The 27,477-nt window shown below is 43.1% G+C and overlaps 1 protein-coding gene across 6 annotated transcripts in view; it reads left to right on the top strand.

Moving 5' to 3' along the window:
- Positions 1–27,477, top strand: part of LOC115113636 (transcriptional enhancer factor TEF-1) — a 78,124-nt gene that overhangs the window by 22,500 nt on the left and 28,147 nt on the right. For 5 of the 6 annotated variants that reach the window (XM_029641505.2, XM_029641504.2, XM_029641503.2 and 2 more), the window contains exon 3: positions 18,232–18,484. In XM_029641505.2, coding sequence (XP_029497365.1) covers positions 18,283–18,484 — 202 coding nt within the window. In that variant the 5' untranslated portion in view covers positions 18,232–18,282. Of the gene's footprint in view, positions 1–17,690; positions 17,777–18,231; positions 18,485–27,477 lie in introns of those variants that run through there. The other variant, XM_065013068.1, reaches the window with a different exon arrangement.

The following is a 27,477-nucleotide window of genomic DNA, read 5'->3' as shown; positions in this document are numbered from 1 at the left end:
TGCCGTCTATCCCCAGAGTTTACGGGGTAACCGAAGCATTCCTACACGAGCTAAAGGAGGCAATTCACATACACCAGAAACTCAAAGAAATCCGACACACCCTGGTGGAGGATAACAAATACAGGGAGGCTGTGGTGTCGGATGTGTTGGCTTTCTGGCTCAATAAACCCCAAGAGCCCGAGTGACATTTTTGTTATTTAAATGTAGAGCAATGGGTAACCATATGTATACGATGTTAGATAGAATAAATACATTTTTTCTTTTGAGAGAACTTACAAGTGTTATGCATCAAATTATTGAAAATAAAGTGAACAATGTCTCGTTCTACAAAACCCCCAATTCCGGGGCTAATGTAGAGCGTGTTTTGAAAATGGACCAAATCATGACTCATGTACGCCATGCTGGCGAGGTTCTACAATGGACACAAATGGTAACCCGGCTTGGTGGTGATTCTGAAGAACTAGAAACAACCTTGTCTAAGATTTTACTTTATTTGTTTGAAACACCCTTTAATTGTACCATGTATCATATTTGTTGTTTATATACTTTTATAGCGGATGTGTCTGTTGTAAAAATTCAGCGATACAAACCTGTTAATCTAACCCAAATATACAAGGTTTTACATGATTCGATCATAGAGAAAGGGGGGGCATGTATCCTGCAACGAATTAGGGATTGTCTGTATACGTAATACCTAATGTTTTCATGAAAATAAAAATCCCAAAAATGAAAATGAAATGTTGTTGTTATTTGAAAGTGGCTCATTAACATTATTGTACCTCAGAGAGGCAAGAAGGATGGCAGAGCAGATTTTGAAAAACATTTATTATAATCCCTCTATCCCGGGGTCTTATGGTGGTAAGGAGCGTTTACAGCGCTTTAGCCGAAGAAACAGGTCACAGGTTAAGCGATGCTAAAGTCACTGAGTGGCTATCCGAACAAGATGCGCACACTCTACATAAACCCGTGAGAAAACATTTTCCTAGAAATAGAGTTTTTTCTACACACCCATTGTCCCAATTTCAGGCGGATCTATGTGACATGCAGGCCCTTGCAGATAAAAATGAAGGAAACCGCTACATGCTAACGGTCATAGATATTTTCTCTAAAATAGCTTTTGTCCGGGTCTTAAAGAATAAGAGCTACGCTGAGGTGACCAGGGCATTTGCCTCTATCTTGAAGGAAGGAGGCGCCCCCAAGAAAGTGCAGACCGATGGCGGAAAATAATTTTTTAATAAGACCTTTCAGAAACTAATGTAAAAGCACAATATAGTACATTTTGCTACAGGATCGGATTTGAAAGCTTCTGTGGTTGAACGCTTTAACAGGACTCTGAAGGAGAGGATGTGGCGCTATTTTACAGCGCACAACACGCATAGATATATCGATATAGTTCAAGATTTAGTAATTGCGTATAACAATAGTTATCATAAAAGTATAAGGATGAAACCCTCCGAAGTCTCTTCGGAAAACTCTTTTCAAGTCTTTAAAAATCTGTATGGTTTGCTCCCTCTTCGCCGTAAGAAAAAATACATTTTAAATTTATTGTGGGGGACTTGGTTCGTATATCCAAGTTGAGGGGTGTTTTCGATAAAAATACGTGCAAGGATACAGTGATGAGCTTTTCACGGTTACAGAATGTCTGCCGCGCATACCCCGGTCTACATATTAAAAGATTATGACGGGGAACTTATAACGGGATCTTTTTATGAGCAGGAATTACAGAAGGTAACGGTTGGTAAAGACAAGGTGTTTCACGTAGATGAGATTCTAGATCAAAAGAGAGAAAAGGTCAAAAATGGGTGCTGGTCCGCTGGAAAAACTGGCCGCTAAAATTCAACAGCTGGGTATTAGAGAAGGATGTAGTGGAGGCATCAGGGGTTAATTTAAACCCCATGCATGATAAAATACATCCTCATTCGGGTGTACACCGGAGGGCATAATGGAACACAGCGGCTTCTACCTGACTCTCCCCAGTAATGCGTCCGCACACATATATCGTAATAATCAGAGTTCTAATTATACAACCAATTTTCCAAAGCCTATAGAGTTATCAGAGGCCTGGGAAGTAGGGCTCAGCGAGATTACATACCCCCATAGCTGGTATAATATCAAAGATAAGGACCGGGAATTTTATTTCAAAAAGTTAACGGAACCTGCTAAATTTATTAAGGTTAAAAAAGGGTTCTATAGCACCGTCGAAAGGCTCGTCTCCGAGTTGAATGAACGGCTATCGCAGAACAGTATGGAAATATTCCTGATGTACAACCCTATACATAAAAGGGTACAAATCTCAGGAGATGCTTCCGGGGGGATAAAGACCAGTGGTAATTTAGCCTACATGTTAGGAATGGGGCCCAATACATGGACGTATGTGAGAGATAAATTATTCCCATTCCCCGCGGATATACATGCAGGATTTTACAACATATTTGTGTATACCGACATCATATCATATCAAAGGGTCGGAGACAGCTGTGTGCCACTCCTGAGAACGGTTCATATAGATGGAAAGGATGGGGACATCGTCACTGTCACCTACGACAAGCCACACTACGTACCTGTAAGCAAGAAATATATTGAAAACATTCTTGTTGAGCTTAAAACGGATCAGAACGAAAACATTGAATTTACTTATGGTAAAACGATTGTAAAACTCCACTTTAGACCCACCAAAACCTCTCTACATATATAATATTAGTATTATATATTTTATATACATAATACATCTAAATTAAAATTATGGAACACCGACATCTCAACCCTAACCGGTATGTCACATACTATGTGGATCAAGTGGGTAATGGGTTACCAGGATATTATGGATCGCCCACCATGTATGGTTCGGGGATCGGAGGGATATTTCGTAATCTCTTTAGGATGGTTTTACCGTTTATGAAGAGATGCTTCAGCATAGCCAAACCGCATTTAAAATCAGCAGCAAAAAATATAGTAAGTGAGGTTGTCGCCAATGCGATAACCAGAAGGGCGTCACCAGATGTCGAGAGTCAAGAAGGCTCGGGGTTGATGATGTTGTCTCGAAGACCGAAAAAGAGACCACCCGGTATAAGGCGAAGACTTGAGCCTAAAAAACGGAGGTTAACCTCTTCAGTCGACCCTCTACTTTTTTGAACATTTTGTTAAAAATCGCGCAACATTTCAGCGCCCTGCTACTCATGCCAGGAATATAGTACGTTCATATGGTTAGAATGTGTGGATAGGAAACCCTCGGACGTTTTTAAAACTGGTTAAATCACGACTGTGGCTATTACATAACGTGCGTTACATCGGAAAGCGCAGGAAAACCTGATCACAGAAAATGGAAATAAATATCCTTGCGCCACTTCCAGCAATTGTTAACAGTGAGCCGAATTAGATAAGACCGAGCATTCAACTCCCACAGCATCCCCATGTTGTCTAGAGTCTTGTGAATTTAATCATCTTTGATTCTTGGTTGAACCGAAAGAGGGGCACCGCTTACCTCCGGTCTCCGCCCAGATCATTCCGGAAGAGCTCTCTCCTGAAATTTTTCCAAGACGACAGCTAATGATATTTACATCGCCTACGGATGATTTTTATCGCTTATTAACGTTTACTAATACCTAAAGTAGCATTACAAACGTATTTCGAAGTGTTTTGTGAAAGTTTATCGTCTACTTTTTGAATTAAAAAAAATGACGTTACGTTGTGAAATCGCTGTTTTTTTCGTTTATCACACAGTCTACATATAACGATATCTTGGCTTTATATGGCCCGATTTAATCGAAATAAAGACCCAATAGTGTTTATGGGACATCTAGGAGTGCCAACAAAGAAGATGGTGAAAGGTAATGACTGTTTTCTATTTTATTGTGCGGTTTGTGTAACGCCGAAATGCTAATTATTTTGTTTACGTCCCCTGCTGTGCTTTTCTGTTGTAGTGTATTGGTGCATGCTATCAGATAATAGCTTCTCATGCTGTCGCCGAAAAGCATTTTAAAAAACGGACTTGTTGCCTGGATTCACAACGAGTGTAGCTTTAATTTGATACCCTGCATGTGTATTTTAATGAACTTTTGAGTTTTAACTAATACTATTAGCATTTAGCGTAGCGCATTTGCATTTCCAGAGCTCTAGTTGGGACGCAAGCGTCCCAAGTAGAGGCAACAGGTTAACGGTTAAAAGAAACTCAGTTAGTCAAAGACGGGGTAAAGTGAGGAGGTCTGGACCAAAAACGGTAAAAAGAATACTCGGAAGTATTTTCTAAAAGAACAAGCACCATGGCTCTTTTACACCGCATGTCCTCTGAAGCTATAAAAACAGAGCTCGATCTTTTCACGGCCCCCTTAACCCAACATTCAGTAGAGAGGTCCAGTTATGTGGAGATAGCCCCACTCTCTGCCATTACAGACAACGGCCCCATAGAGTTTTTCATACCAGGCCACGGTGACAACTATCTGGACCTCAACAACACCTTGGTGCATTTGCGTCTAAAAGTAACCAAAAGAGATGGTACTGATATTGCAAACGATGCCAAAGTGAGTCTCATTAATTACCCAGTGGCCACCATCTTCTCCCAAGTGGATGTGACTTTGGGGGAACGGCTAATCAGTCAAAGCAGTGCCACATACCCCTACCGTGCCATCATGGAATGCTTACTCAACTACTCTGAAGACACTCTCAAGACCCAATTCAGCGCAGGGCTTTTTAGCAAGGATACTGCAGGAGGCTCTATGGAATCGACAGACCCATCCACAGGTGCAAATAAAGGCCTGGCCGCCCGGGCTCGCTACTGTGCAGAATCTCGAGAGTTCCATCTGCTAGGCCCTATACACTCTGACATTTTCTTTCAAGAACGTTTACTCTTAAATGCGGTTGATTTAAGACTAAAATTAACCAGGGCCAAGGATGAGTTTTGCCTAATGTCTGCAACGGATGGGGACTTTAGCTTAAAAGTGTTGGGGGCCACGCTTTTTATTAAAAAAGTATCGGTATCTCCGGCAGTTCGTCTGGGTCACTCACAGGCTTTGCTGAAAGGAAATGCCCTTTACCCTCTCCAAAGAATTACCATGAAAACCTTTAGCATACCTGTGGGCAGCAGAATCTGCAGTCAAGAAAACCTATTTCTAGGCCCTTTACCGCGATACGTAGTTATAGGTTTGGTTGATCACGCCTCCAATACGGGCAGCATAAATAAAAACCCTTTAATTTTCAACACTTCAATGCAGAGTATGTCGCTCTGTGTCAGGACGGACGTCAGGTCCCTGCTAAGGCTTTCCAACCGCAATTTAATAACAACATATCTGTGCGAGAATTTTACAATCTATTCCTGGCTACCGGGAGGCATCTAAAAGATCTCTCTTTACCTATTGACAGAAATGATTTTGCCGAGGGTTACACAATGTATGCTTTCAATTTATCCCCAGATGATGACACCTCAGGAAATCTTTCTGTGGTGTCCCAAGGTAACCTCAGGCTGGAAATGCGTTTCCGTACACCTTTAGCCTGTACGGTTAGCATGATTGTTTATGCCTGCTCTGATTCAATCTTGGAGGTGAATAGCCGAAGACAGGTTTTAGTAGATTATTATTAAGGATCGTTGAGCAAAAGACATGAATACCCAAGAGTTGGAAGGGCTGATGAGCCGACTGATTGGAAAACAATTTTGCGGAGTGTTGGCTTGTGATGAATTACCTATGGAGAAATGGAAGGTGCGGCCTGCAATGTTTATTGTCAATACCCATCCTAAAAACATGCCGGGTGAACATTGGCTAGCTGTGACCTTAGAAGAGGAAGGAGGAAGAAAAATCTCAACTTTTTTGATTCCTATGGTTTCCCACCCGGTTTTTCACATTTCCCCAAATCTATTAAAGAATTTCTGACCAAAAATGGCTCAAAGATATACTACAATATCAAACAGGTGCAAGATACCCTTTCAACGACATGCGGTCAACACTGTGTATTCTACCTATGCCAAAGAGCCCGGGAGTTTCTTTTGAAGATGTTATGTCTCTTTATAAGGATGATTTAAGAAGTAATGATAAAGTTGTAGCTTGTTTTGTTAGAAAATATCAAAAGTGTTCAAATGTGTATCCTCTAAGAACGTGTAATCAAGGCGTATGCTCACGCCAAATGTTTCAAGAATGCCACAAATGTTAAATTGCTTATTTTTCAAATAAAATTTATTGAATTTAATCATAGTCATTCAAAAGTAATTCAAAAGGCTAACCACCCAGAGAGATCGGGATTAGGGAAAGGTCCAGAGGCGTTCAGGGGGGTAAATGGGTTATCGTCATTCATTTCATAAGGATGCGAGGGTTTTGGGGCATCTTTAGGGGTGCTGTATCTCGGTGACGGTTTGTGTTTTAAAGAGTGAATCTGTTGCCGAATCTTATAGTTGGGTACACCCAAGAGGGGTATGTTGAGGATGGCCAGGGCCTTAAGAAACTGAAGCCACCCTGGAGGTCTTCGGTCATCAGCCACCTTGTGGGCAGATGTGGTACTTTTAAGCAAGTCAAGTATATGTGAACCCTTGACAACAGCCCCTGAAGGATAAACTCTCCTTTGTCATTCCAAGTAGCTGCCCCATTTGAGTCTTTTAGCTTGTTCATAATGTAGCTAACATTTTTCCTGTTACGTGCCGGAACATGGGTTAACAAGTCATGCATAACTTTATCTTCAACAGGCATTTGATCTTCAGATGGTAAGCTCGCAGGTACAGGCCTTACAGGGCGTGGCTCTCGCGAGGCTCGTCATCTTTTAAAGGGTCCTGTAGGGAAATAGTTAAATGGCCTGTCTCTCTCTCCCCTTGTTTCACCAAGGACAAATACCTTTGCAAGAGGTTTGTGTATTTTTGGACCTTATCATAGGGGTTCAATCCTTTTTGATTCAAAATATCCTTCATGGCCGTATCCAAATCATTTTCCGCTGTTTGTCTGATATTTTCGGGGGCCCCTGCATTTGTTTTTTTAAGTCTATCCAACTCTTGTTGTGGCACCAGATACATTTTATTGGCCATCACCCTATGTGTTCAACCACCACGTCGGGCTGCAATAAGGCTGGTGATGAAGGGCACGGCATAACTTAGTAAAGGTAGAATAAAACCGCCAGACTGTTGTATGCTATGTCGTTTCTTTTGAAGACTGACCCTTTTATTGGCAAAGAGCTTGATCGAGGTCTTTTGTCTCTTTAATTTTTTCAATTGTGTCAGGGTGAGTGGAATGCGTCCTTTGAGAAGATTCAAAGCAATCTCACATAGGGATAATATGAGATCTGAAGAACAGTGACCCAAGATGGCCTTCCGTTCATTAGATGTAGCCCCAACTAGGCTTCTCAAGAGGGGCAAGTTTCTTTTTAAACGCAGAGACATAGCGGCTACTTTTTTTTAGGAATGTACGCAGCCGGCCACTCCCACGGGAACAGACCGGTTCGTAGAATCAGGTGTTCTGGAGTATTTGCTTTTAAATCCACGATTAAATAAGAAAATGGCACTTGGGTTGCGTCCTCGTAGCTCTCCATAAAGTAGGATTTCCTTCCCGGGTACATCTGCTGAGCTAGAGTGTTAATTTGTAGTTTGTCTCTAGGATTTTTGAACAAAACCATGTAATTGGCGTTCAAACTGATGGTGCGGCTATTTTTACCTTGGTGAAACACATTCTGCACCAAGTAAAGCACGGACAGGTTTCTATGATGAGTATATTGGGTAAACGCTCGGGCAATTTCGGGATGTTCGCTACCTGCAAATAGCATATCGTCCAAAACCAACAGATTGTTTTTATGAGGAGGTAAAAGTTCATCATCAGACAGGGTATCAGGTATTCCTTCAACAAACTTGATTTTTATTGTCTTCAACAATTCATCATACAGAGGTTGATAACATGAATAACACCACACAACATTATCAGGCTTTTGAGATAACACATGTTCAGAATTCTCTAAAATACTTTTTACAAAACAAGTTTTACCACTATTCGAAGGCCCTGCGATTAAGGCCGAAAATGGTAGTTGCAACCGGGGTCAAAACCTTCTACAGCAGTCATTATATCTTAAGCTTTAAGACCCCTGTAGCTTGTAGCATAAGTCAGTAGCCATAGGGCAATGTAGTCCCGTCAGGCAAAAGCACTCTCTTGTCATAGACAACCCTGAATCTTTTAATGAGTGGGGCATTCCTCAGATGGAAGCCCTTTTATCCCTAACAATCTTTTTGTAGGAGCTCAAAATCTCCAAGTCACCATTCCTGTCATTTAGGAACCCCTCAACCAAGCGTGTGATTGATTCCAAGTTTACACGCTGGGCATTTTCATAGTTTTGAGTCACTCCTTTGGCTTTCAATACCACGTGATTCTTTAGCGTTCTAAAAGCATAGCTTTTGGGCCCACAGGATGACCATTCTGTGATATGGTCACCCTCTGCGAGTTCGCTCGTTAAGCCACCCAGATAGTTGCTGAGTGGGGGGCTCCAATCCCCTGGTTTGCTTACATAGACCACAGAGTCTGTGTCGTGGTAAAGTACCCGCCTCTGAAGCTGCTCCATGAGCTTGTACAGTTCAAGTCGGCCATAGGCCGTGGTAAATGCTACAAGAAACACATTTACATTACCCGGGGTTAGAACCCACTTCTTGTTACGTCGTCATTGCACCAAGGCAATGTCTTGACTCAAGAATGAAAAATGTGAAATTTCGTATTGGTCCGAAAAAATGAATTCCAAAAATTCTTCAGGGTCTTTAATAATCGACGTTGTCAACATATTACACCTCTGCGCTAATTTGCCCCAAAGCGAATTTAGGTACAATTTCGACACATTTCGTTTGGTTTTGTTGACCTCTATTCTGTCAGGGTCAAGAAGGATGCCTTCTCTGTCATGATAGTCTTGAATGTACCTGTCTTTACTTTCTTGATCTGTGACCGATGCAGGATAGCCTGAAGCCATTTGCTTACATCTCAAGAAGGTCTTGATGTACTCTTTAAAAAGAGTGTCTGATTTCTTTGGAAAGTTCCATACTTCAAAGATTTTGGCCACACGATACCCCATCTCTAAAGCCTTAGAGAATTCAGCTGTGACCCATACACCTGTCAGTGCTCTTTCTTGATCGGTGTGATCACATGGGGTTTGTTGTATGTTTTCACTGCAGGTGCGACAAAGGGGAAAGAAAAGTTTTCCTTGAGGGCCCCTGTAAGGCAACACAGGTATAAACAAACCCCTTGGAGGGTAGACTGTTGCTTTGATCAGACCAAAATAGTTTTGAGGTAAGTCAAAATCACGATGAATAATTTCAGGATGACCTATAGGATAGCATGAGGAACTCATTACATGCGGATAAAGGGATGTAAAATCCACATAGCCTATTGTCTCGTCGGGTTGCGCTACATACCTCAATGTCAAAGCATTGGTACAGCCGCCATACAAGGCCTGTCTTGGCTCCAGAGGTTCTGGGATGTCAAAGCTGGAAAGGAATGCTTGAACATGAGGATCAGACTTTTTGAGGGCTGTCCATTCGTGCTCCCACAAAACAACCACTTTTAGACCGTAAGTAGCCTGTAACGAATCAACTTTGTCTTGAAACTCTTGGTACATTTCCCCAAAAGTCTTTTGGGTTAGGACACATATGTTCTGGGGCACAAAGCAAGATTTGCAACCATGGAAGAAACAACCGTTGTACTCATACACGGTCTCAACCCCGTCAATCTTGGTGTAGCCATCTACATGGTAAGAGCCAAACGCCTTCTCCCCTCGATTCAAAGCATGTTGAATAAAAATGTCTTTATCCTGGGCCATATACTCTAGCCATTGAATGGACCCACTAGAGTAGGCCTTGAACTGGCGTCGGTAGTTGTCAGGCGAGGGATCGCTATAGAGGATGTCGGCATATAGTGTGTACGGTATGTTTTCATGCATGCCGATGCAATCGTTGTACAACTCCAAGGGTCAATACCTGCATCTTTGATTACCTCTTCTCTGAATCTGAGGCATCCTTCACGAAGTATAACCACATCATTGTCACAGTATGATTCCATCTCTTTATGGAAGTCAAAGGTGCCATATCTTACTGTCTCATACCAAGTCATGAATCTCTCTCGCTCTTTGGGAGACATTTGATCACACCCATACATTTCTGGGCTGGGATATGATCCTATATAGTGTAGATTCTCCTCAGATGTGAAGAAGTGGGGGAACCAGCCTTTCACAGAGTTTTCAAAACCCAAGGCCTCTGGCATTTGAGCCAATCTCATGGGTAAGAAGCTTAAACTGTCAATGTATCTCTGGTTGAAGGCGGGATCTACAAAACACAGGATTTTACTCCCTTGCGCTAGGACCCTCGGCGCTATGCCTTGCTGTATCAAGGGGTTCAGAAGAAGGTATGAGTCGTAGGCTCTAGCATTGTGCGCTATGAACGTAAAGTTTCGGTACTGTGGTTTTCTAAAATGTTTTAGAAAGAGTAGTGCACAATTGGATCCTTCTGCAGACCACTTTTCCCCGTGAATGTCATGGTAGATACAAAAATAGGCAAATGATCCCCGATTGCTGATTTGTCTCAAAATCATAGAACACATATTTCTCTGAAGGTTCATCTTCAGCCAAGGGCTGAATATAACACTCGTGTGGCACTTCTTGAACCACTTCAGCATTTCTGCTTTTCAGACCCCCTTTACAGATTGGACACTGTAGGATTCCACAAACATGTGGTTTAGGGCTATCTATTTTAAGGCTGTAATTGCAATGACATTTTGGGCATTTCTTGTTAATGGCACAAATGCTTACAGATTTACAGGCCTTAGGGTGCCATGTTTCAATTTTGTGTTTATCGTAACAGTAGGTCGAACGACATGTGCGATGGCAATCCTCACATGGTGTCAAGTTTAGGGTCTGCATAGGGCACTCGGCATCCTGACATACAGAACAGTTATAACGGCACGAGTGCCCCCTTTCGGCTGTAGCCGGTATGGCAGGATCTACACACATAGGTTGCCCCTAGGAACGCCGTGACGTTTGTAACGGCATAGTAATGTTCGTTTTGCACATAAAAGTACAGAATCTGGGGGTGCGGTTGGGGGGTGTTTTGGAACTTCAAGAGAGCTGCATTAGCTCTACTGTGGTACAAAACCACAATCTTGATATTCAGAAGGTTTTCAAATTTGACAATGTCTGAGAATGCCACGCCTTCATGGATCCCGAGACCCACCGCCGTTTGGATCTCTCTAGCCTTTTGCAATGCCGTCAGATCAGTACATCCGGGGTTAAGTAAATGCGCTAGGCCTATTGCAAAACATAGCTTATTATCGGGATTGTGAACGTTTATGAGGTAGGCCCTTTTATTGCTTATGATTTCTGACTGCATTAGGCTATCAAGCTTCCTTCCCTGTGGTTGACGTATTATTTGCACTACAAGCTCTAGGGTTCGATCGGCTATGATGGCTAAATTTGACTGAACAAGGCGTTCTACCAGCGCTGTAAATTGTTCAAGATCTGCTTCGCCATTGGGTAAAATAAGAGATACTGAATTATGCAGGCTATCTCCACATATTTCCAACTGTAAGACATCACGAGGTTCGCCATAATCTCTTGCTGTTTCTAACAGGTCATTCAGAGTGTCCATTATCATCATGTAAAATACAGCATAGTCAAGATTCTGATTCACACATAGGAAATTGAAAAACTGTCGAATCTCTGTATTGTTGAATTTTTCCTGTACACAACCCTGACACGTCTATCATGAACATCTGCTGCCAGATTTATTAGATAATTGTCCAATTCCCCAAAAACATCTTGTGGCGTTTCAGACTCTACGGACCTAGGCGTTACGGGTTGTTCTATCGCTGTCGGGGTTGTCGGGGCCGAAATTGTCTGACTCGCGTTCATACGATTAATTAAGGTTATGAGGGGTTCGGGAATCTGGGATAACATGTTTTCCTCAACCCCCCCTGACTGGTTCATACGATTAATAATTTCTAAGAGTTCGGCTGGAATCTGTGTTAATATGCTTTCATCTAACGTTCCTGAATCGTTCATACGTCTTATAACTTCTAGGAGTTCGTCTGGAATCTGGGATAAGAGGCTTTCAACTGTCTCCCCGTGTTGCGTTAGTTCTGCCATTTTTGGATAAATAAGAGTGTTCGTTTTTTTTTTTTTTCTGTAATGGTTGGTGTTACATGTATGATTTTAGCGTCTGTATTTGCGTTTTTAATGGGGTTGCTGTTTAACATGCGTGGAATTGTTCTATGCCAGAATAACATATCGTCTCTGTACTGTCTCTCAATTAAATCCCCCAGTCGTTTGTATAGCAAAACATTCCTCGATTTCAAAGCCCTGGAAAATAATGTGAAAAACCTTTCTTGTTCGGCTGCAGGTATTGAGGCCGTAGAATTGACTGGGTCTATAAGGTTGGCCGCATCACAGAATAGCTGGTCATCAACATCTGACATGTCATTAAAAACAGGTCTCTTGGGTGTTTCATTCGGAATGCTCGGGGCGCCGGAATCGCCCAGCTCTAGATTTATGTGGTCGTCTGTGCCGTTTTTCGCCGGTGCGGAGTCTGAATGAAAATAATACATACATAATTACGTTATTAGATATAAAAATATATATGTTAGCTACATACAAATGTCAAATACCTTTCCGTTATAATAATATATATTAACAGTACATAGTTAAAATACCTCAACTTTTTTGGCGCTTGTTGTGACGAATCGCCGAAACCGGGGGTGTGTGACTTTTTCCCTCTAGCGTTCCAGATTCTGCTGGGTCTGTCTCCGGGCAGTCTGAAAAAACATTATTTGTCCTTGTTTTAACATAGGCTATCAACAGATCTATAACTAATAAAAAGGCTGATAACTAATAACAAAACTGTATAATGGTCCCATACCTTGTCCCTGGAGCGCCGGCTCGTGAAGCAGCAAGTTCCTGGCCCAACAGTAGTTTTCGGGTGGGCTTGATTCTGAGCAGTGTACTTGGGCCACAGTTGATCGTTGCCTGTTGGGGTCTGGAATATGTCGGGAGGGGGTCGATGTTCCCTGGATTCGCGGTGAGTTTGAAAAAGCGCTCGTACAGAACGGTAGAATTGCATCAAAGTCCTGCGTGTCAGCTGTCCATAACGCATCCTTTATCATAAAGGGCTGTATGTCGGCTGTAAATACATAAAATAGTTAAAAAAATAGTACAACCTATTTTTAAAATGTTTATATATAAATATTTCTTGGGTATGTGTTTAATTATAAGGACTTACAACGAAAAAGGCCGTTGGTGATTGTCTGCCAGACTTTTGCTCCTGCGAACCCCATCATGTTCCAGATCAGGTAAATCGCGTAAAAGCTGCGTAAATGTCGGGGATCCTAGATTCCATTAGACAATGTTAACAGTTATACGCTATATCTACACTTTTTTTTATTTATTTTTTTACCTATATTGGGCTTTTGGCCTGAAATACCCAAATAACTAGGGTTTAATATTCCAATAATATTCAAACAAATCTTAAAATATGTTTTTTTCATTTACTCACCTCCAGAAATATCCATTATGCGAGATTCCCTTATTCCGAATATTATTATTATTATTTTAATCTGTCCGTGCAGCTCAATATTCGGGCCTTTATGTTTGCGCTAAAGCAATGCTGACAACGTTAAAAAATAGTTCTGTCCCTAACTATCTAAAAGTTCGGAATGAGTTTTTTTGAGAGATGTATGCTACACCCCAACCCATGTATGTCTGGTTTAGAGAACACAGGCTGTGAATTCAAACAACAGGAGGGGATGTCGTGACATTCTGTCTGCAAACGGGGTGTGTGGGGGCCGCAGATTAGAGATATCTATGTTTAACCCCCGCTGTTCGGCTGATATCTCGACATGCCTTATGCATGATAGTGCACACCTTGGTTTCAAACGGTTCTCTACAGATAAGAGTTCTGGGACCCCCCAACCTTAGGATTTATGTTACACACACACCCAACCACACACACACACACACACACACACACACACACACACACACACACGCCTGTTGCTCCGCCTCAAGACCCCTCCCCACACACACACAAACACTCTGATTCTATTTTACTTCGCGACAGAGCTGGAAGACGTTGTTAAATAGGTTTTTCACATAGTTAAAGGGTGAGATACCGTTTTTAAACATTCCTTTTATTGAATTCCAAAATATTTCGTACAACCTTTAAGACATGTTTGAATTAAGTAACCCATTTGAATAATATTTAAACATGCAGCACACGTGTTTTATGTAAAAATAAAAAAAAACCTTGGATGCAGGTCTTTGTACATTATTACAAACTTTAATAAAACGTAATGTTCATAACATACCCAATGTAGGAATAGACTATAAAATAATACATGTTTTTTTCAGATCTTACAGTTGTCTGCGCCAGACCCTAGCTTGAGAGAAAAGAGCGCTACCCCTTAGTTAAATGGGGGGGTATACATTTTCAAAAATGAACACCTACATTTTAACACACCTTATAATTCAACATTTATTTTAACTATTTCTTACAGATATATGGGGTCCTGTTAGCCCTGAACATTATCCGTTTCCAATTCCCCATCACAAAGTATTTTCCGCGCTCCGTCGAAGCTCTGTCCACTTTCCTGCCAGGGAAAGATCCGCCTTCGAACTTGTTGTTGTTCCGGGGTATGTCTCAACGATAACCTAGGCCATCGCCGTAATTGTTCACGATTTTCGAAAAGACTGTCCAGCTTATTCATCAGGGTTCGGAAAATGTGGTAATCGCGCCATTTAAAACTGAACATTATTTGAAAAAAATTTACATCCTTGCATGCTTTGGAGGATACATATGGACTGACCGTTTTCGTAGCATTTGACCTGTCAAATTGTTCACATGCTAAAATTGTCACTCTGGAGTCCGGGGTATACCCCATGGAAGTGACTCTCAGGGCCATTAGATCCTGGCGTCCACAGACTTGTTCTTCCAACGCATATCCTGGCAGCCTTGAAGCACTCAGGGCACGTTCCATTTGACACAAAGCTAGCCTTATTTTAAGCCATTCTCGCATCCTTAGCGCTAGAGAAAAAGGCTCGGGTTCTGCACGATAAAAGGGTTGGGACACGCTGTCTGTGAATATCTTAACCGTAGATTCCTCCGGGTTGAATATGTACGAAATATGGCCCTCACTTGTACACAGAAATCCGTTAAAACATTTGGGAGCCTCTACCAAAATATCCTCCAAGCTTTTGGCGTTGGGTTCGTGACATGAGCTACAGAGCACTCCGAGAATTCCCCTTGTAGACATATTTTTAGATGCTTAATATTCAGATCTTAAAAAATGACTTGTTCTGGACATTTATAATGCTGAGGCCCCAGCGCTATCTATAGCCCCAGACATTCCTGCTTCATAGATAACAACCATAAGGGAGATAAAACTGGGGGGGGGGGTGGAGGGGGGCATGGGCCCCAAAAGTTCAAACACCCTCTAACACATGACCACACGAACAGGGGGGGCGGGGCGGGGGCACATATTCAGTACATGTCATCAGGTCATAAGGTCAGCAATCAATCAATTTTGACACATGCCGTATCCTATTACTCTCTGTGGCAATTAACGTACCAGTAACAAGAGAAATGTGTAGTTATCACCAAAGAATTATGCGGACATTGATTATATCACATTGTAACTGCCACTAAGTAAATGTGTTTGTAAATAGCATTGACTTACTGTAGATCTGCCAGCTGTACGATGTGGGTGCTTCTACTGGCCAAGAGAGGTACTCTTGAGCCCCTTTGCCGCCTCAGTCTTTTAAACTCTTTGTGATTACATGGCAGTGAGTGTGTACCGCTGTTTCCCCCTCAGAGTAATCCTGCAGTAGCTGCGGCGGCACACCATCCTCAGCAATGGATGGAGGAGACAGAAAATAGTTATTTATATTGGTTATATTAACTAAATTCATTAAGAGTACCACTTAAAATGAATTAATTAGCCTACCAGGTTCTATTATAACATTTCAATGTTATATATTACCCCTCCACCCCTACCCCCTCCATCTTTATACCTCAAATATTTTCTGCTCTAATCTTTTCATGTAGCAATATTATAGGCCAAGGATTTCTGCTGCCCTTCCCTAGTGGTAAATGCTAGTCGTGGTTGAGAGCTCAGTTTTTGTTTTGTTGTTGGACGGGGGTGGGGTGGTGGATTCAATAATTCATTGCACGCTTCAGTGTAACAGTATTCATTTCCTGGTGTGGCGCATCAGGGGAAACCACCTGTAGAAGAGCGGGGAAACATCATCCCATTGTGGGATGAACATGGCCATGAGCTCACTAAACACCCCTCCAAATGTCAGTGTTGTTTCCCTCTTTTTGTCCAGACACTCACGTTAGCTCTCGCTTTCTCGCTCTCACTTTTCTCTCTCGCTCTCTCTTTTCTCTCTCTCTTTTCTCTCTCTCTCTTTTCTCTCTCTTTTCTCTCTCTCTCTTTTTTCTCTCGCTCTCTATTTTCTCTCTCTTTTCTCTCTCTCTCTTTTCTCGCTCTCTCTTTTCTCTCTCTTTCTCTCTCTTTTCTCTGTCTCTTTTCTCTCTTGCTCTAAATATTTTTTTCTCTCTCTCTCTCTCTCTGAATGGTGAACCCCTGGAAAGAGCATTCACAGCCATTTAACTTGTTGAAGAAGTAAAGAAATCTTGCTTGAGATCAAGTATTAAAATCATGACCGTGCTGGAAGTGATTACCGGTGTAGTTTATTATTCAGTCTGGGTGGGGGGAGCAAGGCTGGAGAAAAAGCCCAAGCCATTTAGTGGTCGAAATGGGCGGTTTTTCCCCTCCCTCATCAGTCTGTGAGTAAGTTCTGCAGTGTCAGCAGTCAGCTCACAAAAACGGAATTCAGTAAATGCTCCCTCCGCTCTCTGGGAGTTTTTTTTCTCCCAAACAGCTTGCTCCCATCCCCCCTCTCCCCCCTCACAAACCGACATTCTAGAAGAAACATATGCTGCTAGTCCCACTTCACAACAGCTTGTGCTGCTTGAATAGAATCTTGCCGAGAGAGGGAGCGGTCGTCTGGAAGGGGAGAGGAGGATAGGGCTAAAGACGGTGGACCGAGAGGGGAGGATAGGGAGGGAGACTGGGTAGTGGGATGGGGGGTGGGGGGTGCTAGAGTGAAGGGCTACAAAAACATCCACCGAATGAACTCCCCAGTTGTGATGTTCACCGTTAAAATTAAACTCAGCATGATTGTCTACAGCAATACATTAGAACCTACATTGCTTTTATGAGTCACTTTGTGGACAATAGTTTTGATTAAGGAGAGATGGACACTTTCAGTTTAGGTACATTTCTGCCTCTAATTCAATCAAATTTCAATCAGATGTATTTATAAAGCCCTTCTTATATCAGCTGATGTCACAATGTGCTGTACAGAAACCCAGCCTAAAACCCCAAACAGCAAGCAATGCAGGTGTAGAAGCACTTAATGTTAAATGTTAAATGTGATTTCCTCCTTCTGCGCTTACAATCCAGCCGTTTGAATGAGTTTTTAATGGGGATCTAATTCAGAGCATGTTGCTTACACAGCATAAATGCAATGAAAATTGAGGAACCTCACAATGGAATGTTCTATGTCAAGGGAATTCACAATGTGGAAAACAGACTCTTTCCTGGAACAAAGAGGACAGGGGATATTTCTTCCGTTTGAAATTTAAAGTGGTACAGATATGGTTGCATCCTTTCTTGAGTGGGCTTCTCTGTTTCTTTTTTTTACAGTTCTCCTACACGAATTTCATCCAGATTTAAGAGTCTATTTGACAGTCCTGACAGCTGGTATAAAAAAGCTTCAACTGTTCCTGAAATACCAGGTGCGCTGGATGTGTTTTAGGGTTATGTTCTCATTATATATTTTATATCTGCAGTCTTGTATTTTTATTTGCCTGCTTATCTATTTTGGAAAGTAAAGGAGGTGAATCTACTACAAGGTAAACATGTATCCTGTGATGAAGTAGCTACATGTGACCTCCATCACATATATTTGTTTCAAATGGGAGCTAACATGAAGTATTTTCAATAGTACCATTTCACATGTCGTACAAAAACTAGCATAAAGCAAAGTTTCAGTCCCTTCCATGGCAACTAGTAAAACTGTACCACAGTCATCCTAATATCATAGGTAGATAGCAAGGCCAAGAATCCTCTCCTGTTTGTCTCACCACACCATTGACCAGTGGCCATGAGCAGTGTGTTGTCGTCTTGGAGGCAGATGTCTGTGCTGTGGAGAGTAACGGATGGCTTGTGTTTGTTTATTTGGGAATTCCAGATCTCTCCCTACTGTGCTCCAGGCTTCGGCTTGGAGATCCCAAGCACCACCATGGACCCCAGCAGCTGGAGTGGCAGCGAGAGCCCTGCCGAGGACATGGAGAGGATGAGCGACTCGGCAGACAAGCCCCTGGACAATGACGCCGAGGGGGTGTGGAGCCCCGACATCGAGCAGAGCTTTCAGGAGGCGCTGGCCATCTATCCCCCCTGTGGGCGCAGGAAGATCATTCTATCTGACGAGGGAAAGATGTACGGTGAGTACATGGGGTCAGGGATGTGGGTTGGAACGTTGCAGGAAAGGCGAGGATACCCTCCTTTGTAATTATACATGTCTATTTTTTACATACATTTTTTTAAGATGAAGGTCACAACATTTCACTTTTAAAACCAATTGCATATCATCATTACACACTCAAATAATCTTGGTATGGGACCTTAAAAAGTGCCCAAAGTGACTGAGGAATATTTTCAGAGAGATTCCGTGTTGATAAAAGGGACCGCACAAGTGAAACAATAGACTGGGAGTGAAAATGTCAATCGAATTCATTTGTGGGACTTGCAGGCCTCCCTGGCTGTGGCCATACATTAATATCACTTCTCTGCAGAAGTAGGAGTCTATAAGTAAAGCAGCATTAACTATTAGTCAGGGGCAGATGGTACTGCGGCTGCCACCAGCTGTGTCCCCCCTCCCCCATCCCTGGCTGGGTGATGTCATGGAAAGAGGGAATATTTTCTTTCTGCAGTGTTGGACTCTCTCACAGCCTGTCAGTGTCAAGTGAAAGCAGAAAGCCCCTCGGGGTGTTAGTTTGCAGCTGTCATGTGACCCCTCCGGCCAAACCAAATGTAAAGTCTAGGAGTCGCAGCGAAGCCCCCTCAGCTGCCGGTACAAAGAGGCTTCAGACCACATGACCAAGCAGCTCACCACCCCAGCACCACCTCCTCTCTCCTACAAGCCGAATGGGAGTGCCAAAGAAACTCACTCACACTCCCCCTGCTCATGATTAGAGCATAACAAATAGGTTTGCCTAGCAAGTTTTAAATGATTAGCGCTAAGGACAAGACTCACTAGTGCAGACTGGACACGCCAGTCTCGTTTTTGGTTGGACGCATTCTTCTCTCCGATAAGAGATCAAATTAGGTGAAATAAAAGTTACATTTGGAGGAGAGATGTAACACCTTACTGAATGCAGTTTGTTTAATGTCCACCATCAGACATATTTTAGCTCAGGTACTTCTACCATTTCAAATTCCACAAAACAGCATTTAACATAATACAGCATGTTTTGTGTCAAATGCAAACCTTGGGAGAATTGATAGGTCTTTGCTGGCTCTGCTGATGCATAAAGAATATGATAATAGCTGATTCAAGGTTATTCATTTACATGAAAATCCATTGTCTGGAGCTCTGTTTGTTTCCAGTGCTGTGTAAAGGGAAGTGCTATGCAGAGTGGTGTTTACAGCTATTCCGTCAGTGCTTGTGTTATTGGGGGTATTGAATGTACTTTAACCTGCCTGAGATCGGGGGGGATTGAGCAAAGGTCAACCATGCCAGATGTGCTGGGTATCCGGTTGCATATATACTCACCAGCACAATCCACTGTCTCCCCAGACTGGCCTTTTACTGTGCCCTGAACCAGAGCTGTCAGCCACCCACAGTGAAATATATTTACGGAAATATACACTCAGTTGCCAGTCTATTAGGTACTCAACTTTGTTCACAGAAATGGTTCGCTCCTACAGACCGTGAGTCACTTGGCCGTGGCTTGTAAAATAAAGCAGGCAGACAGGCATCAAGGCATTCAGTTACTGTTTGATTGAACGTTGGAATGGGCAAAAAAACTAGTGACCTAAACGACTTTGCCTGGTGTCAACAGTACATGCTGGTGGTAGTGGTGTTCTGGTTTGGGGAATGTTTTCCTGGCACACATTAGGTCCCTTGATACCAATTGAGCAACGATTGAACACCACAGCATGTCATACCCCAAAGAAGTCAGGCTGTTCTGGAGGCAACCTGCGTAGGTGTGTAGATCTAGTGGGATGATCCCTCTTGTATTGAAGTAATGCTTCAAGTACCACAGAAGTTTATCAAGGGATGTGTTAATGGACAATGTATTATGTGAGTAACACTCTTTATTTTCATGCTGCATAATTCAATTGCTTTTCTGCAGCACAATGGCCAATGGATCCAAAGATGTGAAGACAACAAGCTTACATGCTGCACATGAAAGCTCTATACAAGGTTGTTTGTTGTGCCTTGGAAACAGACTGGGTCGAGTGCCAGTGTTCAGCTGTGTGAAAGAGCTTTTGAAAGACAGTGTGTAGAGGAAGATTTGTTTTTGTTTTTTTCAAGGGGGCTAGGGAGGAGGGGGAAGTGGTCTTTCAGTGCCTAACTAACACAAAGTTTGGTGGGACTGTGAGGCGGGCGGGAAGGTTAGCAGATTGGAACTGGTCTCAGTGTGTTAGTGGGCTTTTTCTGGGGGCAAGGCTAGCTGTTCTGTTCAGCCTGGCAGCTGCTGCCGGGTCCTAGTGCCAAACCCATCATAGTGTGAACTGTGACCCCACTCATACTCACTGAGCCATTAAGAGGACTGTAGCACTACCCAGTATGGAAAATAGGCTGCCTTTTTACTGGGACTGTTTTGATTTTTTAAAACCTGGGTATAGTGTTTGTTTACATATAATAATTGTGTAATTAAGGAAATAGTAAGAAACATCAAACATCTTACCTTCAATCAATTTTACCAAAATCATTCCACTCAAATGTTATTGTTTTATTAAGAAATAATATTTGCACAAAAATGGTAAATAATTATCAAATATTGAAATTGTATTATTATTAGAAGAATGCCAACTAGAGGGTAGTTGTGTTGTACACTGTGGAGAGATGCAGCTCTCAATGAGGCAATGTTGTCTCACAGGAGACACTGAGTCTGGCTGGAGAGCCAAGAGGAATCTCACAACCCAGCCTCTTCATCTCCCTCAGGAATCTCACACCTTCCTTTGTCACCAATCATGGATGGTTGGGATATCTGTATGATGCCGTGTCATCCTTTAAAAAACAGAGAACAAAGGGGATATCTCTAGAGGTAGCGCCCGTCAAAGCAGATTTACCAGCAAGAGCCTCATCTTTAGACATACCGACCTGTTGCATTTCCCAGAGAAAAACTGAAGCGTTTTGTTTACGATGTTAGATATGTGTCTGTTTCTCCCTGCATGCTACAGATTTCCATTAGTGAGGTGCTCTAGCTCGCAGGGCATCACTTCAGAATGCCACCAGAGATGATGAGAAAGCCATGAAGTGGTCTTCAGTGCTGATGGAGGGCATTGATTGGTCTGAAACGCCACAGTGATTTGTGTTTTAAGAGGGCAAGCCGGGCCCTGCTAACCATAGAACATCTCCCCTCACACAGCCTTGTAATCCTGGTCCACAGAGTTGTGCCCTGATGGACAGACAGACAGACAGACAGACAGACCACCACCGCCCCTCTCATGGCATCTGTGACAGGTGGGGAGTGGAGACACAGGTATTTTGGTGATGAGAGACCCTGGGGATAGTACTTGGGTACCGTGCATAAAGCTCATCACAAGAGGAACTGTCCTGAGTGCCCTTAAGCCCTTTGGTACCCCCGGGCCGAGTGTAGTTAATTAGCAACAGTCTCTATAGCAACTGCCTCTTGGTACAAAACAATGTCTAATTTCGGCTTCTTAGCCTAAATGTTTACCTGAAGAGCTTTCTGGTGCCCTGAATCTCATCGGGGCTGGTGCCATGCCCAGTCTCAGAGGTTAATTGTGACTGGGGTGAACAACAGCACAGCTGCATGGTAGGCAGAGCCTGGCCCTGGGCTGGCTGATGAGAGGATCATGAAAAGCCCAGTGAGAAAGTGGCTGTGGTCCCAAGCCCCTAACACTGCTGCTTACATAATTCACCTGCTGTGCAAACCTCTATTTAACTCAGCCCAGAAATAAGGTTGACGCAGGAAATGACATGCCCCACATTATGAATGTATTCACTGTATATTTGCATTTACGCGCTTGCCTTGAATATTTCCCATTTTACTGCTGGCAAAGAGAATCTGAATTCATTAATTTTCCCCAGGTGTTGCCTATAGTCACATTTCTTGTATTTTACACCCATCACTTTAAGAGGATGGCTGTATCTAATTCTAGTGTACCATAGCAGAGCTGTTTAACTCCTCTGGTGTGTGTGTTACATACCACAGCAAATGATTCCACTTTACATCAATGTAGACAAAGCACTGGCACTGCTATCATAAACCAGTCTAAATATCACAATATGTTTGTGTTGGAGCAGTGACGCCGTGGCAACAGTAATGATTATGATGTGTGAAACGACCATCTGTCTGGGGAACTCAGAGGTGCTCTGCTCTCGGAGGCTGTCGTCTGATTGGGCCCTATCTGACCCTGGTCAGTCAACACACTGCATCTGTTGAGTTTACAGGTGGAAAATGTTACGGCTTTCTGTCATTTCAGCTTGATGACTAAGGTACAGGTAAGACAGGGCTTTACATACGATTCTGGAGATTGGTGACACTATCAGTCCACATACAGTCCACGTATGTCTTGGTCCTTCTTGTCTTTTGAAACAAAGCTTTCCTATTACTGCTATGCTGTGTGCTCTGTCATCTCATCAGTGGGCCGACCCATGTCCCTCCTATGGGCACTAAGTGGCACTTGGTTTGCAGGGATGCCAAGGATGAGTTAGGCATAATGAGCAGACCTGGCTCACCCCCGATGGCCCAGCTCTGTGCTCCTCTGGGGCCCGCCTCGCCGGCCCTGCAGTGCTTCCAGAGACAGCGAGCGGACCTGAGATCCCCCGCTGGGAGGATAATGAGGAATTCTGGGATCAGCTCAGGCTCTCTGAGTCACCTGCATTCACACAGATTGGAGTGTGCGGAACTTCAGGACGGAGAGGCATCAGACACCTCCACAATAATCCCCTCTTTGTTCCTGAGCCATTGTGGCAATGGAGCACTGCTGTGTTTTTACACACATGAAGGAAAAATTCCAATTATATTATTTTTTTCTCCTGATAAGAGGAACTCTTGAAGTGTAATCTGAGTTTAGTCTGGACGGACTGGATGTTGGCATTGTGAGACTAGCAGGGGGTTGTGTTAAATAATGTAAAGGATGTAAAGGTCATGAGTTCATAGGTTGACACACCAAGTTATGTAGTCATTCTGGGTCAGTCAGTGAAGATGTTTCTGCTTCTATCTGCCCGTCTCTCTGTTTGTTTGTCGTCCGCCCTGCCCCACTCACTACAGTATATTTAGTTTACTCTCAGGGACAATGCTTCCAATTGTCTGCTCCTTAAAATTCTGTCGGATTTTCAAAGGGAGATAGTTGCAGTATAACGAGACTCAAAGGCACATGACATTTCAGCCTCTAAAATTCAAGGAGGGTACCTTTTATATGTGCTCTTTGTGCTGTCACTTTAAACCAAGCTCAACGCTGACAATCCTGCTGCTGCTTGCCTGCACCTGTTGTTTTGTGCCCGTGGCAATGAAGAGAGAGACGTGTGTGTGTGTGTGTGTTCGTTCAATACGCAATACGCCAGCTCGAAGAGTATGAGGACAGGTGATAGAAACAGGTCGGGTTATATTTACAACTGGATTTCATATCGCTTATGTAATCGTAATGTAATCAATTTACATTCGAATGGATTTTCACCGAGATTCTACGCTTTTTTGATGATCAGTACTGTTATTTTTAGTAGGGGTCTCCCCAGCATGTAGACCCCAGTGTCGACCTGCGTTGTTATTGAAGTGACCCTGTGTGTGAGGTGTGACCAGGCATGGCATGTTGGCACTTGTCGTAGATTCCTGTCTCCTGCCTGCCTGCCTGCTGCGTTAACCAGCCTCAGGCTGTTGGGGGATTGCACCACGCTTGGCTGCTCAGCCAGAACAATGGGCCCTGGACTCTTGTTGTTGTTATTTGTTGACCAGTGGGTGACGGGATGCTTTTGGCAGGAGCTTAAATAGTGCTAAAGAGGCGGCTTACTCGCAGACGCAGAAATAGGAACGGAGATTTGATTTTGATTTGATTTGAGATAGCATGCAACGTTTATGAATATTGAGGATACTTTTGGTGTATCCATATGTCAGGGTTAGACGAAGGAAAATCCTTGTAAATCTCTTTCCGCTGGATTTGTTTCGTGACATTTAGGGACTTTTCGGTATATTACGTCAATCCATCAGCATACAGTAGCTGGTATGTCTGTTATGAACAGCAGTCTCAGTTTGTCTTTTGTAGGTCAGGACCTCAGTTGGTTTATCAATGTCCAGACACAGGCTCCTCATCAGAATGGAATGTACCATGGAATCTCAGATGGCTTTCTTAGAGACTGTGAGAACCCAGACACATTTATACACAGACAAAACAGACACACATACATACATGTAGGCTAAACACACACACACACACACACACACACACACACACACACACACACACACACACACATAAATGCGGACCTCTGTGTCCTAAAATGATCAACACTGAGGCTGTTTTTATCATGAAATGATTGTACAAAATACAATGTTTGTTTTTCCCATATAAAGGACACAATCGGGTTTTCAAGTCCCATCCTGGTCTAACAAGAGAAGAACGAGCGCTTTCTAAAGGTGCCATGTAACCCCTGACCTGCAGGGAAGAGAGACTACAGAGGGTTACAGTGTGCTCAGTTGTGATTTGACCGTGGCGAGGTTTGCTCAACGTTTTTTTCAGGAAATGTTTGCATGTGAGAGCAGGGTTAGGTTAGTAGGGAATATTCTTCTGCCCGTGTGTGTCAGGGACTTTATGGGGTGTGTCCCAGCAGGGAAGCCTGTGTGAGTCTCTTTAGAGCTGGGCTGGTTTCAGGTTGCACGCTCCCAATTGGCTGCTTTTGTTTGAGTAAAACGCTGAAACTCTGGGTTTCTTAAAGTTGCAGTGTCTTGTGCTCTCCATTCACGTAGAGCATCAGTTTAACACTGATGATGGCACCATTTTATATTTATGAAACACTTTCTACTGATGAGACCAACCATTCTACACTGACGAAACCATTCTGTGTAATCAATGTAAGAATGGAATCTGTACTGTTACTCTATATTTTTCAACCAGTGCTCCTAAAGCCTGTGTTTAATGTTGGCAGCAGATGTTGAAGCCTGTGATTGTATGTCCAAGGTAAAGCCTATAGTATTCTAAACTGTAGAAACTGTAAGTCTGTTCATGAAGAGGATCATGAAGAACAGGTAGGAGATATGCTAACCTTGCCAATACTGCACAGTGTTTTTTCCAGAGAAGCAGACAAAGGAGCTGCTCTTAGAAGACTTCTATACTCATATCTCAACAGCAGAGAAATGATCACATTGGGCATGTTTACTATCATTTACTATCATTTACTATCGTGTTTGGTCTGTATCACAGGCAGCTATCTCTTCTAGACTGATTGGAGCTGTCAGATTGTTACAGCCTTGACAGAGAGGATTGTGTGCGATTTCTCTGTTGGAAAATGATAGCATTCCCTCACAACTTTGAGAGATACGGTTTTTACTTTCAGCCTGTGTGAGTGAAAGAGAAGCAAACAGGGAGTAGGAGAGGCAGACCACATCAGGGCCACAAAGTTGGGCTTTTCATTTACACATATTGGTCGCCGCTAACAGGTTTTCTTTGTGTTCAGATGCCGGATTGATCCTGAGAGATTGAAAATATTGATTTAACCCTGTGAGGGGGCGGTTGGGGGTGCCTCCCTGCCTGCCAGCCAGCGTCATGTTCACACATCGGCCGCGCTCCGCTACGAGTTCCACAGGGGACTCCTAATTACCGCCGCCCTCACAGATTAGTCCAGCAGCCAGTCTGACTGTAGCCTGACTCCCTGGTTGTTTATTTCATCCCTCCGTCCTTCTCTCTCTTCTCCTCCCTCACTACTCCTGAAAGACACACCCCGACCCAACGGCCAGGCCTGCCTCTGCAGTAATGTATGTGATGATATACTCAGTGGCTTCTAATTGATAGAGTGATTCAGACGAGTGCTGGTTGCGTTAATTGGTCCCCGGTGAGCGCATGTATTGCTCTGAGAGGGGGGAGTAGGCCTCAGCCGCAGGCTCGCCTAAGCAGTACAGGCCAGGAAGAGAGGACGTAGAGCCGGCCAGGGCCACTGAGTGATGGGTGGCGCCCCTAACTCCTTGCCCCTGTCCAAAACACAGTCGCCATTTAGCAGAGGTTAGCTGGTGTAATCCTTTCTGTGTCTCCATGAAGATCCAGGTCAGTAACCTGTTGATATCTGATGTCCCGTTAGCTTGAGAGAAAATACCCCACCTTTAATCTCTCGCGGTTAACCTGACTCATTACCTCAACCACTCACTGGGCTTTTACCCCACTTTAAGGTCAGTTAAAGTTAAGTATTGATTTCTTTTTGGTGTTGGCAGATATAAATATATGTTTAAAGAGGTATTAATTACATACAAAGACATTATAAGGAGATATTAATTGATCAGCAGTCAGATTTCCAGCCACCGAATGAGACTTTTTATCCATTAATCAGGCCTGAAGACTAAACACAGTGCCTTTGAGTGTCTGTGAGCACCGACCTCCACTGGGTTGAATTATGGATGTGTATCAGGAGTCGCGAGAACTTGGCGAAGCCTATTCAGCTGGCCACTTTCTGCGGGTGAAAGTGATGGTCTATTACCACTGAATGCTTGTAGATCCTGGTTGCATACCATGCTGTTACTCACTGTGGAACAACAGTTATATCACATGACAATGATTAAGTAGCGGATATTGTTGGATGTCTCGATGACTGAATGAGAAACATTACTCAGGTTTGGGGTCTGCTGCTCTGTTTGTTCTTTGTTTTCTTAAGACCACAAATATAGCCTAGCCGTTCCATAGAAGAGCTCACCCTTTGTAGCCCTAATCATCAGAAGGAAATGCTTCTATTTTCTCAGCCAATCAGCAAAGGCCTCACATTAGAAACCACAAATGAACAAACTGCAGAAATGGGGTAGATGAATCACTTGAAATCATAGCGTATCTAAGAGAAAATTAGATTATACTTCAGCAAATATAAGATCTTCTCATAGATAAATACATTTTTAGACAGAAGTCTATGTCTTTGAAAGTGGACTGGATTTTGCCTTTTTGTTTGTGGAGCTCATTTTATATGGCGTTTTTAATGTTAAACATGATATTATGTAAACATCATCTTAAAAACATCATCTGTTCGTGTAAAACCATATGTGAGTTT

Source organism: Oncorhynchus nerka, linkage group LG28 (genome assembly GCF_034236695.1).
Source record: "Oncorhynchus nerka isolate Pitt River linkage group LG28, Oner_Uvic_2.0, whole genome shotgun sequence".
NCBI classification, from domain to species: Eukaryota; Metazoa; Chordata; class Actinopteri; order Salmoniformes; family Salmonidae; genus Oncorhynchus; species Oncorhynchus nerka.
This window is presented reverse-complemented; position numbering and strand designations above follow the sequence as displayed.